General features: G+C 44.5%; 1 protein-coding gene across 1 annotated transcript in view; it reads left to right on the forward strand.

Annotated features, from left to right (window-relative positions):
- The window catches only part of CACNG4 (calcium voltage-gated channel auxiliary subunit gamma 4), a 41,278-nt gene that overhangs the window by 24,064 nt on the left and 4,437 nt on the right, over positions 1 to 12,777 (forward strand). The window contains exon 2 of the mRNA XM_075770281.1: positions 9,449 to 9,532. Within this exon, the coding sequence (XP_075626396.1) occupies positions 9,449 to 9,532 (84 nt within the window). The remainder of the gene's footprint in view (positions 1 to 9,448; positions 9,533 to 12,777) is intronic.

Genomic DNA, 12,777 nt, shown 5'->3' on the forward strand with positions numbered 1-12,777 from the left:
GGTAGAAGAGCCAACTATGAGACTCTAATGGAGGTTTCTATCCAAGCTCCAAATTAATTTTAAAAGGGAGAGATTGGTTGTATCAGCCACCCAGAAACAGCTTTGGCAAAGTAGCAGCGAAGTATGGAAAATGAGTGGTGAGACAAACTTCTGGGCTGCCGGGATAAAGGACTGTGGCATGAGATGCAGGATGAGACGAGGTGTGAAGGCAGAACACAGCAAGTGTGGGCCATGGTGGTAGATAGAAGAGCAGACACAGAAATGTGAGTTAACAACCCCATGGCAACTAGAAATGTTGACAGTCTCTTGGGACTGAGCCAGGCATGGGAACGCTCGCTTTGGCAGGGCTAACTTAGCTCTGACTTGAAAAAGTTCCTCAAGCAGCGTCACCACCATTGCCCCAAAAAGTTGTGTCATACTCAGGTTGAGGAATTGCCCCTATTTCCCTGTGCAGACAATTTACAAAATGCAAATGGAACATCAGGGCTGGAAGTCTGTCAGTGCTTCTTCCTAGAAAACAGAGTTATTCTCTCAATAAGCTCCATAAAAAGGAGCAACAAAAAAGACTAAAATAAGCCACAGAACCCCCTGGATTTTCCCCCACTTTGCCTCCCAAGAAGCAGCACAAGAGGACAGGGAGAAAACTGCAAATGGTAGTAGGAAGACCATCAGCAATGCACAGCGGAGCTACTGGGGATGCTTGAGCATTTGCGGTGGAATAATGCAGCACGCTATTTTATCTGCTGTTTGGCTAAGAAAAGGCAGCTGGGAAAGCGATAGAAGTGCTGCTGAATAACCTCAATCATGACTTCTGTGGCCAAAATGCTGGTTTATGAGAGGAACACTCGAAGAAAATGGAAATTAAGTTGCTCAAAACAACATGTAACATACAATCAACTCATCTACTTTGCTGCTGTCCTACATTTCCCCGATACCATTGGTATTCACTGTGGTAGCACAAGGACACTTAGTACTTTTGGCAGCAGTTTTGTAATGACTGAAGAGGATTCAAAGGACAGCAGCCAGACACTGTGATGTGGTTTATTAGCTCCCAGATGTGCAGGTGAGGTGAATCTTCGGGAAATTAGTTTCAGTGCCACAGATTTTCTAACATCACTCAAGGTCTCAAATAAAATCTTATAACGGAACAAAAGGCTGCCATAGAATTTTAAAGTCGTCTTTGGCAAAGCATCTTTTCTGCATCTGTTCATTTCTTACACAGAAATACAAACACACAACATCTTTGAGGATATTTGCACAGCTGAAAACAGAAGGTTGGCTGCTGAGGCTGCATATACCTACATGAATTAAAACCAACTGAGCTTCTGTAGGCATTTCCCTGGATGCCTTCTGGTGTAGGTGCTCCAGAATCTGGAGATGCTTTACCAGCTTGTACACAATAGTGTTCAGGTGTTACATCCTAGTAACACCACTAGGATGTAACCATGCAGCGTGCCAAAATAATATTGCTCAGAGCAAAATTGTTCATGCCAGAACTAGAAGTCACCACCCAACAGCAGACTTCTTCACCACCTACACAAGATACGTGTTCTCCTATGTGGCCAACTTCTTTGGGCAATGGTGAGTATCCATGTCTGGAGGAGTTTAGCTACGGCACCACATCTGGGCCTTGAGAAACTCAAGAGTGTTAGAAGAGAAGAGGGTGGGTCGTGACATGAAAGTCAAACTGCCCAAGCGGGAGCCTTGCCAGTTGCTATTTGTGGCTGTGAAACTGGCACTCAGGTCAGTAGAGGTGGCTCTTCTGCAATGTGGAGCATGAGCTCCACTATATTTTGAGACCACTGTAGAAAAAAAGCAATGCAAGGAATAGAGCAGCACAGCCTTTGTTCTGCAGGGATATGGAGTAAGGAGAAGCTGTGAGCTGCCTCTGCTTTCAACAGAGATTTAGATAGGCTTTAGGTAGGCTTCGTAGAGGAGCACCAGGGAGAGGCTGCAGATGGCAAAAGGCAACCGGATCAGACACTGCCACAGTGCAGACAAGTTGGTGAAAGCAGATTATAATATCCTAGAGTAAATGCTTGGGAGTGGTGGCATAAGACAGTCTCTTCTGTCATAGAAAGTGTGTTAAACACGGGGGAAGCATTAGCTCCTATGTGAAGGTAAGAGAAGAAGTGGAGTGAGGTTAATGATGGGATTGAGCATGTCAAATGACAAGATAAACGGAGACCTGTTCCTAGTGAAAATGTGCTTTTACCAGACTCAGGGGGAATGGTGAGCACTAAGAATAAAGACCCGGGTGAGAGTGGTCCAGCAGCTCAAGTGCATGGGCAGAAACAGCTGTGAGCTGCTCAGTGCCACGTCTCCTCCAGTGCCACCACTGCCGGGGTGGTTTGAGCCCTCGTGAGGCGCTAAACACACTGGGAAGGTGGTTTGTGTTTAAAAATGTTAAAGAGAAACAAGATGGAGCAGGCAACAAAAGCGACCAGTCATTTCTTCACGTGGCACCAAGGGGACGGATGAAAAGATCTGAGCAGTGGAGGGTCTGTAGGCAGCGGAGGGGAAGGACTGGAAAAGTAAGAAATTCATGTCACAGCAGAAGATAAGAAAATAAGAGACTTGAGGAGGAGTTTTGCTTTGCCCACCAGACAATTGAAAATAGATCAAAAGAAGAACCCAACGGGTTTGTTAGAGCTGACAGCTCCTAAGGAAGAAAGTGGGGCAAATTTCATACATTTCAACATTTTACTTCCCGGGCAAAAAGAAAATGATTTTTAGAGTAGGAGCCAACTAAGGGACAAGACCAGATTCTGATATCGCTGTTACTGGGTGAGACAGATTTGAGTCCACCGCACTGAAATCAGAATCTGGCCCTTAATTCTGCTCCTTGAAAGTAGGCAACTCAGATCCCCCGATGAGAAATAAGTGAATTTCAGTTACAAGATGAAAGACAGAGAAAGAAGGGAAGGACTTTTAGGAAGAAGAATAGAAGATTATTGTTTCACTGTTTCAACACCTGTAGAGAAACATGGTTAGGGTTCAGGGTAAATTCCTTTTAAAGACTCAGATAAGCTGAATTTGCTTTAGTCTGACCATGACATGCACGGACAGGTAGTGCTGGTCATCTGGATTATGGTACCGTGCTAGTCCACAGTTATGGGAATGGACTTCTAATCTTCTTAGATCCTAAGCATGTTCTGAAAATAAGACCTACCCTGGCAAAAGTATGACAATAACCCCAGGTAGTAGCAGTGCTCTTCATCAAATTCACCTTCAGGATGAAACAAAAATACAAACTGTCATATGGACAAATATTTCCCGGACTGGCAGGACTCAGGGGGTGTCAGACAGCATCTGTCTCAAAAACAACCTATGCTTTGCAGTTTCCAGCTTCGCAAGGCTCTCACGACAGCCAAGCTTTTCCCAAAGGCAGACACCCAATAAATGTATATTTAACCTCCTGAGGCTTCTTTCTCTGCTGGCTCCAGCCTCCGTGGCGATGAAGGTGGTGTTACAGCAGCAATGTGGGGTAGCAAATTCACATGGGGTGTGTTTTGCACACGACCTGCATCAATACTTCATGATTTCTTTTCTAATGACAGCATTAAATGTCCTTTGGCAGAGGCTCACAGGATCTGTGCTCATTCAAGTAACTTAAGGACAAGCCTATGAAGCAAACAGCAGGAGACAAATAATCGAACTCGGGACAATTTAACATAGAAAGTGCCAAGTTACAGAAAAATATCTAATGCTGTTCCTTGTGGCCTGAGTGGAGAGCTCAGGACCATAATAGTCCCTGCTTGACCATCAGCACCACAAAGCAGGTTTTGAAAGTAAAAGGAGGTGCACCACCCATTCCTCTTTTCAAGGGTTATTTTATGATGAGAGGAAAGAAGAGAAAAGAAAGTTAACTCGGTGGTTGCATTTGCCGTTGTGTGTCAATCCAGTGAGACAGGGGAGTTGTACTGGTGGAAAATCAAAGAAATGAACACAGTGCACAGATAGACTCCACGCTATAAATTTTGCGGAGAGGAACATTTTTTGGCATGTCTGATCTGCTTTGCTAACTATTGCTCAAATCATGCTGCAAAGGATTTCAGAACTTGTCAGCAGAGAAATCTTCCTAAGGAAAAAAAAAAATATAACTGTTTCTCTTCTCCCTGGCAGAGTCCAGCAGTGACACACTCTCGCTCACTATAAATAGAGGTTCTCCACTGTTGTCCAAGGGAAGTGCAAAGCCATGCCATTAAGAAAACCCAGTCCCACAGAGCATGTTCAGATGGACACGGTGTCCAGGCAACTGCTGGTACAACAGCCCCGCTCTGCATGTCACACTTTTCTTGTTGTCTGTGATGTTACCTGTCAGTCAGCCTTCTCTGTGCTGATATATTCAGAAAACTTGTCATTTAAACTTTCAGATATTCAAGTGTTGTGGTAAGTCAGCTAACGGTTGGTTCTGGAGCTGAAGCACAGCATTTAATCAGAGAATAGCTGCAACAAGCAGAACCGCTGGGCCAGATTTCCCATGGTTCCTTACTAATTGCCTTATTTTTGATACACAGTCAGCTCCTTGCAACTTGTATTCCCTGTATCTTGAAAATAATTTCCTTCCACTTCTTCAAACCATCCCGGAAGACCCACATTTGCCAGAAAGAAATCAGCTGGTAAGTGGGATTTTAGGCTGGACAGTTATGGGATGTATTTACCTGCCTGCAGGTAATTGCTGTAGTCGTGCAACCACTTCTGCAGCTGACATTCATAGCACTCATTCCATCAGTGTAACCCCCCCTCAGGAGAAAACCCTGCTTAACTCTATTAATAGTGTGCACGTGTGCGCACTAAGTATCCGTAGCTGCTCAAGAGCTACAGGAATGTGGCCTGTTGGCAGAGGAGAGTTTGATCCAAGGAGGTTGGAAATGTCTGGTGACCCATGAAAAAGCCAGAAAGGCTTCTCAACCAAGTCCCAAAACCAATGTTTTACTGCATAATCTTACCAACAAGGGCAGTTGAGAGGGCTGGTAGGTGAAATAGTTAATCGAGCGATAGCTCTTCAGAAGCTGTTGATGGAGAAGGAGGCAGCAGCTCAACCCATCTATCCTCATGTGTCTCCCACTGCTATCAGATATCGCCTCCCGTAAGCTCGTGCTCAGAGCAAGGAGACGAAAATTGCTATTGACAGAAGTACCCCGCAGACACAGTCCTCTGCTGCAAAGCTGCTAGCATCTTGCATGGTGGAAACCTATTTTAAATGACAACAGAACACTAATGTTATGGAAAGATCTTGTTGTATATAGTTTTCAGGGACTATATAGCGGGGCGGGGGGAGAAAACAAAAGTACAGCTTGCCTTGACAAATATTGTCAGACATTTAAGTGCTCCATCTTCCAGTGCTGATTTGTGTAAGCATTTCCAGGGCATCAGGGAATGTTGTCATTGATAAATACTAACTATGGGAAATGGCTTTCAAAGACATGGCTGATGGTATGGCCAACAACAATGTGATCATGTAATGCATGGCCACAAACAAAGTCAATGAGCATTTGCATCCTACAGCATTAACTATCGCTCTCAGTCATCAAAAAATAAAACCCCAGTAAACAATTCTGCAATGTTACAGGCAGGATTATTAAAGGATTATTTGAGAAAGAGCAAGGAGAAGGTAGTATGTCATCCGAATTTGGGATCACTACTTTGATTTACTGTTGAAAACTCTTACGTACTTTGAGATCTCAAACCCCAAAACAAAGCTTAATCTTCACTTGGGCACTACAATTCCCTCCCTTATCACATTATCAGAGTACATCACACTCTAATTATAGTTATCTGAACAACACTTAGTGAGATTGAGAAGTGCTAACCTTGTAGGAGAAGCCCTTGAACACAGAGTAAAGCGGAGACAGAAACAATTCTTAGTTTTTAAATGCCAACTAAGTACGCTGCAACCAGTGGAAAATGAATTTTCTTACACCATCAGCAACACTTCAGAAAATTTGCTTCTTCATTATCATTAACCCAGATCCTGAAGTCCTGGCTCAAAATTCAGAACAAAGTTGTTATTATGAGGAAAAAATGCATTATAATATTTGTATTTCTAAAAGCATCATTTAAAACGTATCAGTAATCATTCAAAGAAAGGAGTAATACTTCCAGCATCTCAGTGGGATATTATATCTTACTCTCAAGAGGTATCCAGAAGTGCTTCTCAATATTTTAGTATCTGTTAGGCAGTGATTGCCGTTTATTTATCTCTCTCTAGTGGGTACAGAAGTAAAAGTTAAATATTCCATCTTCCTCTCCAAAGTGTATAAAGGACTGTATCCTCATACTCACGCAAAGGAAAAAAATCTCTCCTCCACATCACATCCTGGTGTGGAAAACAGCCCATGTGTGCCTCAACTGAGCGTAGACCAATGGCCACGTTTGTCTACACATTTCTTTAAGGCATCCTCTGTGAAGCCTTTGCGAAGAGCTTCAGGGAGTTCAGGTCTTGTGCAGATGCTGTAGAATGGTTGTTACTGAATTTAATCGAGGTGTTTCCTTTTCTACCACCCCTTCTATTTCATGGCTTTTATTCTTTTGCTTTGCTTTACGTGCTAGGGCACGGACCTGGGCATTTCACCAAATCTCAGTTTTGTTTTGCTTTTATCTTTTGTGTTTAAGTACAAGTCGGTCTCTACTGTTGTGCTTTTAGAGTTCACCACTGCTTCAGTAGCCTCCACCCAGCTAGTTTTAATTTTTCCCAAATCTGACTTTCGAAGTCCATCATTATGAAAAAAAGGTATTGTTACATTTCCTAGCAAAACTTTGTTTCTGATAGTTTGTGGGTTAAAAGAGCCCTCAACACCCTGTAGATCACCAGAGTTCTTGATAGCAACTTCAAGCCTCACTGAGAGTTTAATAAGCTGCTGCTGAGTTATATGACACCCGTTAAGTTTACGGGAAAAATTTATCCAGTCTGCTGCTGCTGTTAGCTTTCAAATACCACAGACACTAGAGAGGACCCTGAACCAATATCTATGATGTGAACTACAGCAAAAATATTGGGAAGAATATTTTGGATTCCCAAGCTTTGATATAGGTCCAAATTTCACAGTCATTTGCTATTTCTATAAAAAGTTGGCCAGAATGACCAATCTCAGTACTCCTAAAAACTGGAAGTAGAAAGGGACTCTCAAGCTCATCTAGAATTTTCTGTCTGAGGTTAATTATCCTCTTTTTTCACCTCTGCTAGACTTGCTAAGGTTCTTTCATGTGGACTACTGCAGATAGAAGCACCAGGAAACGAAGGTTTCCAACCATAAGAGAGGAAAAGCCCAGACACAGCTAATACCAACCCATCCTGTCCTGCTGATGCATTTCAGTCCTGTGCTGGAAGGGATGGCTTCGTGCCCTCTGCGTAAGAGAAAGTTCTGCTGAGAGACCCATTTCATTCAGAAGTTTAATAGCATAAGGCCATTTTACAGAGGCCAAAACCCTCCATCAGTCCATCAGTGCTGCAAACACAAGAGGCTTGGGGAACATTTCAGTCTTGCAGGCTTCTTTTCTCTTAGCTGGAAGTGGGACATTCATTTGGGCTGTCGCCCATGTCCATGCTCTGTGAACGGGCAAGTTCAGAAAGCAGCCTTTGGTGCACAGAGTTCTCTCCTTCATCCATCTACCTGTTTGCACAGAAGTTGTGGGAGCTCTGTTACCTGTGATACTTCTACTTATCTATCAGCTCTGGATAAATTCAACCAACTACCTTAATAGTTATTGGAGAAGTACATACAGACTGAGAGATGGCCCCACCTATACACACAAGAACAGGGTCATTGGAAAGCCTCTTTCCGTAGGAAATTAGGGTGAAAAGATTATTTAGATTTTTTTTTTCCTTAATGAATAGGAGAAGATAAAAATCATACTCTGAATTTCCTCTAAATTGACACACCATAATGAAGAGACTAGAAGAAATGACCATCCAGTCTCAGAGGTCCTGTTACGCTGGGAGAGATTTAGTTTCATTGCGTGATGTGCTGTAAAAATAAGCACTGGGATCTGTAAAATCTGAATTTTGGCTTGCCTTGCTGGAGAGCCATCAGGAGCAACAAACCAGCTGATAGAGGGACGCAGGGACAAACATGATTAGCAGGAGCAGTCCCAGCTGAAGTGCTCTCCTCCGCCTGGCAGACGGGACAGGTGTGTCACTTCCAGATGTGACATGAGCCACTTACTTCTTGTTCACAGCCTTTGAAGTGCTGTGCAGAGAAAGCCTGAGCCGTTACCGCAATTAGAGTAGATACATCATTTACTGGAAGAATTAAATGCACCGTAGTAGCAAACCTGCAGTTGACACTCACAGAGTGCAATTGAAATCCTCTGGATTAGTAATTCTTTTGAGATCTTTGTAATCATTGGTAATAGGTAGTGAAATAAATCCACATTTATATCCTACAGACTGCAGCTGTGTTTCTGTTAAAGTAGTATTAACTGATGATTTTTAAATCCTTCTGCCAGCTCGAGCTGTAAGCACCGAAACTCCTGTGCAGAGGATAACTCATCCTGGGTGATGTATGTTCCTGAGCACGAAAGCGCTGGTTAATGAATAATGAAAGCACTAAGGCAGAATCACACCTCAGGGCTTCGCTCCCGCAGTAAGCTCTCTGGGGAGAGGTCCCCGTGCAGCTCGCTGTGCAACAGCTACCCAACTGCAGCTACGGCTGGATAACCGTGGCTTTGGATAACCGTGATAGAAAATAATAAAAAATACTAATGTAAAGCTTTACCCGGATGGACAGAGTGCTGAACCTCATCTTGTTCAGTCAAGCGAGGGGTTCATCCGACCAACTCTGGCGTTGTTCCTTCAGGTATCAGGAGTGCACACTCGCGCCCTGACTTCCTGCACAGGCTCCCAGGTAACTAAACAAATATGCCGTTAAAAGCTGAGCCAACCTTGAGGGGGACATATGGGTTTAAACTGCAGCAGGAAGAGATTTATGGACTTGTTTTCCAAGCCTAGAGAGTAATTGAAGAGGCCTCAGACAGTTCAACATTCACCAGCACTTCGCTGCGGATGAGGCAGGAGGGCTGACGGGTGCCAGATTGGCGCTCGGCTCCGCTGTGGAGCCCCAGCCATGGAGACCGACCCAGAGTGACAGTCACTCCAGGAACAAAAAGCAGCTCTGTAAACTCGGTATACTTGTAAGATAAGCACGGTGCTGATAAAGTAAAGCACAGAGAGATTAAAAAACTCAAGAGAAAGATATTAGTGGCAGACTGAAGAAAAGAGCCCAGGAATCCTGGCTCTGCCCTCCGTCAGCTAGGCTTCAGCCCAGTCTGCCCAAAATTCGTGACCTTAGAGATGGTTTCTTGATGGCATGAAAAAAAATCAGTGACCAACCCTACAGGAGAATAATTTACTTATACAGCCTGGGAGGAAAAGGAAGCAGAGCTGGCAGAAGTGCATTTACTGGTTCTGTTCCTTATGGTTTATGTTTGCTTTGCTTTCATTTAGGAATCTACAAAGGACATTGCTTCCGAATCAACCACTTCCCTGAAGACAATGACTATGACCACGACAGCTCAGAATACCTTCTCCGTAAGTGAAAAGTAATACCTAATACACAGGATTAACAGCCAATGGCCAGAGACACTTTCCAGGGTTTCTCTTCTGCAACCCAAGTCTTATTCATTGCAAGAGGCTGGCCCAAACTGGGTGGCACAGAGCAGTGGTGACATCTGTCCTGTTCACGCTGCAGCCGACACAACCTTGACCCTTGGGGACCCCCATTTCAAGGGTTTCCTTCAGCCAGGGGAACGCTCACAATTGTGGTGCCCATTCTTTAAACATTATATGGAAAATTTTCAAATGAAAACCATTGCTGTCATTCCCAGATTGGCAAGGATATTTTACAGAGGGAGTATTTATCTGATTAGTATATCAAAACAGGTTTGAGGAGTGGTTGCCAGCCTATTAGGAAGTTTTCCTTAATGCTTAAACCCAACCCTGATGCAAGCCTCATCCTTCGCAGCTGCTGAGCCACCTCCCCCTGCAGTGAAATGACTGCATTGTAAGGAAGCTGAAATTTCCGCAGCTAACAGCAAAATCTCAGCATGAACGTGGGCTGTGGCTTCCCCGCGTGGACAGCCAGCCATTGCTGCTCTGTGCTGGTGTGTAATCTGCCGCAGGAGTAATTTCATCCACCAGCCTGGTGCTTGAAATAAGGGCAATCGTTTCATCTCCTCCGCATGACCATCCGCTCAGCTGATAGGAAGGCTTGGAACCCGAGTGTGAAACCTCATGAATCCTGCAAGGTTTGAGTTAGATTTCCCCTTCCCCAGAGGACGCCTTGCCTAGTTGTTCCTTTTGAACCAAAGAGCTGCCCAGCCAAGCTGAAAGCAATGCCCTTTACCAGAGAAAGGAACTGCAGCTCACAAGGTGTTGGGAAAGCTTCAGGGGGCAATGAATGACGCTGCTCGCTGATACACCCAGCAAGGCAAAACACTCCTCAATTACACTGCTATTCATTACCTGAAACACCACTTAGAGAACCACTCTGCCCTTCTGCTCGCCCGTGGGAAACAATTTCTGCTTGCTAAGACAAGAAGAAAAAAATTCAAATCTCCAAAAAGTACACTTTACCAGAAAACCCAGATTTATTTTTTTTTCATCTTTACTCTTGTCAATTTAGATCAGGTGTAGTGCTTAGGTGACACGATTTCGGTGCTGAGGCGAAGGCAGACTAGCAGAGTGTGAGCACGGCTGCATTTATCTTTCATACCAAGCTTTGGAACTAATGTTAAATTGATGCCAAGTCAGCTTTAGGAAAGAAACATCATTAGTGAAAGGACTGTAAAGGAAAGAAGAATTAAGTAGCATCTGGATAAAAGTGTATTATGCCTTTGTTATTTGGAGAAAAGATAGAACCGGGAAAAACAGTCTACAGCTCCTCACTAAGGCATGAGATTGGTAAATTGTTTGTAAGTGTACTTGTGACGGCTGTTCCTAAAAGCTATTTTCCAAAGTGACTAAGTGCAGACCTTAAAAACAAGTTGGTCCAATCCTTTATGTCTTCTGCAAAATCAGGCCTCAGCTGCTCCCCCCACAGAGGAGAGTTCATCCTTGCGTAGTCTGCACAGATAACAGGACTCCTCTGCCTTAACTTTTACAAGAAAAACTTCACCTCCACTTAAAATGCATACGGTTGATTTAGAGATTACTGAAAGGTTACGTATCTAAATCCGGAAGAGATGAGCTCATACGTATATGTAATAGGGACCAAATCATTGTCTGAGTAGACACAGACAAGAGGATATTTGCATGCTGTTTCAAAGGAGACGTGAGACCTTCCATCCCGTTCTTGCCCTCTGTGCAACACCTTTGCGATCTGCTGTCTCGGTATTATTCACCGTGCTTTGTAGCCATTTCTTGGCACAACTCTCCTGGAGGGCCACGTTGGGGGTAACCCTTATTGTTCCTGTCTTACGTAGACAAAGGCACCAACACTGCGTGCATCTGGTGCTCCCGAAAGAGCGGCATGAGGGGCCTCAGCCTGCTCCGCGGCGACCAATCTAATATAGGCTTCAGATAAATGTAAGCATTATGGTGTTAGCAGAATTGAGCCCTGGTTCAAAACCTTATTGAAATCAGTGAAAAAATGACTGATTTTAGGAGACTTTGGTCTGGGGTGTGGGTAGGAGCAGGAGTTTGGATTTTGCCCTTTGGCATTCAGGCTGCTCCCTGCAAAACCAAGCGAACAACAGCCACAGCGACAATTAACATGTGCCAAGAAACTCGAACAAGACCCCTCCTATTCAGCCTTCCCTGTGACAGCACACGCCAATCTGTGTGTCTACAAAAATCCCCTTCGCACGTCTATGCAGAGCCCCAGCAAGCGGCAGAGGTACCGCTGCCGCGCACAGAAAGCCCGTGCAGTCCCCAGGGCTGCCTCCTCCGTCGCCCAACCGCACACGTGTGCTCCGGCTTCCCTCCTCTCCTGCATTTGTGCCAGCACACTGAAACCACGCTGCTCCGATCCAGCATTGCCCGCAGCACGTGCCCCTCTCCCGTTTTGCAGAAGAAGGGATCTCAGCCGTGCTCATCCTCACTGCGGACGTGAGGCCATCGGAGCTCTGCCACGGTGCAAAAGTGCAGCCGTGAGGATGGGGACTGGGGACCCCGTTTCAGGGGCATGGCTACACTTTCACGAACTTTGTCCCCACGTACTACAGCATCCGCTTTTTAAAGCCGTTTGCTTGGCTCCTGCCTTTCGGAGAAGAATAAAAGCATGAGCGGAGCACCACGGCTCGCAGCCACGTGGGGAGGAGCAGCGCGGCACGCTGCGGCGCTTCACCGAAGGAAGTGTCACAACGCATAGCGGTGCAGAGCAGCCGATGCAAACAGACAGGACGATAAACAAAGAAAAAAAAAAAACCAGGGGAGAAAGCAAAAACCAGATTGCCTTAATGTTTTTTGATGTGCTGTCATTTTATTACCAGTATCAGGAGACATATGTAAATTCTACATGGTACCTATGAGCTTCCTTTTAAATTTCAGAACTAAAAGTACACATCGTAGGAAAAAATATACTGTAGAGTTTTACAGGAAGACAACACTGTGTGTTTTGCTTCTCTTCACATTAATTCCCTACTATAGAAAAAATATCTCTGGAGATTATTGCTACAAGTAGAACAACCCACCCCCTATAGCTGGCATGTCTGGCAAGTTCCTTCTGATGGTATCACTGAAGCATTTTAGGAAAGCTCTTTGATTTAATCAAAATCTTTATAAACAGCATGAACGTAAAATACAGAAAACAACAACCAGAAAGGGTGAGCCACAGT

Source organism: Balearica regulorum, chromosome 18 (genome assembly GCF_011004875.1).
Source record: "Balearica regulorum gibbericeps isolate bBalReg1 chromosome 18, bBalReg1.pri, whole genome shotgun sequence".
NCBI classification, from domain to species: Eukaryota; Metazoa; Chordata; class Aves; order Gruiformes; family Gruidae; genus Balearica; species Balearica regulorum.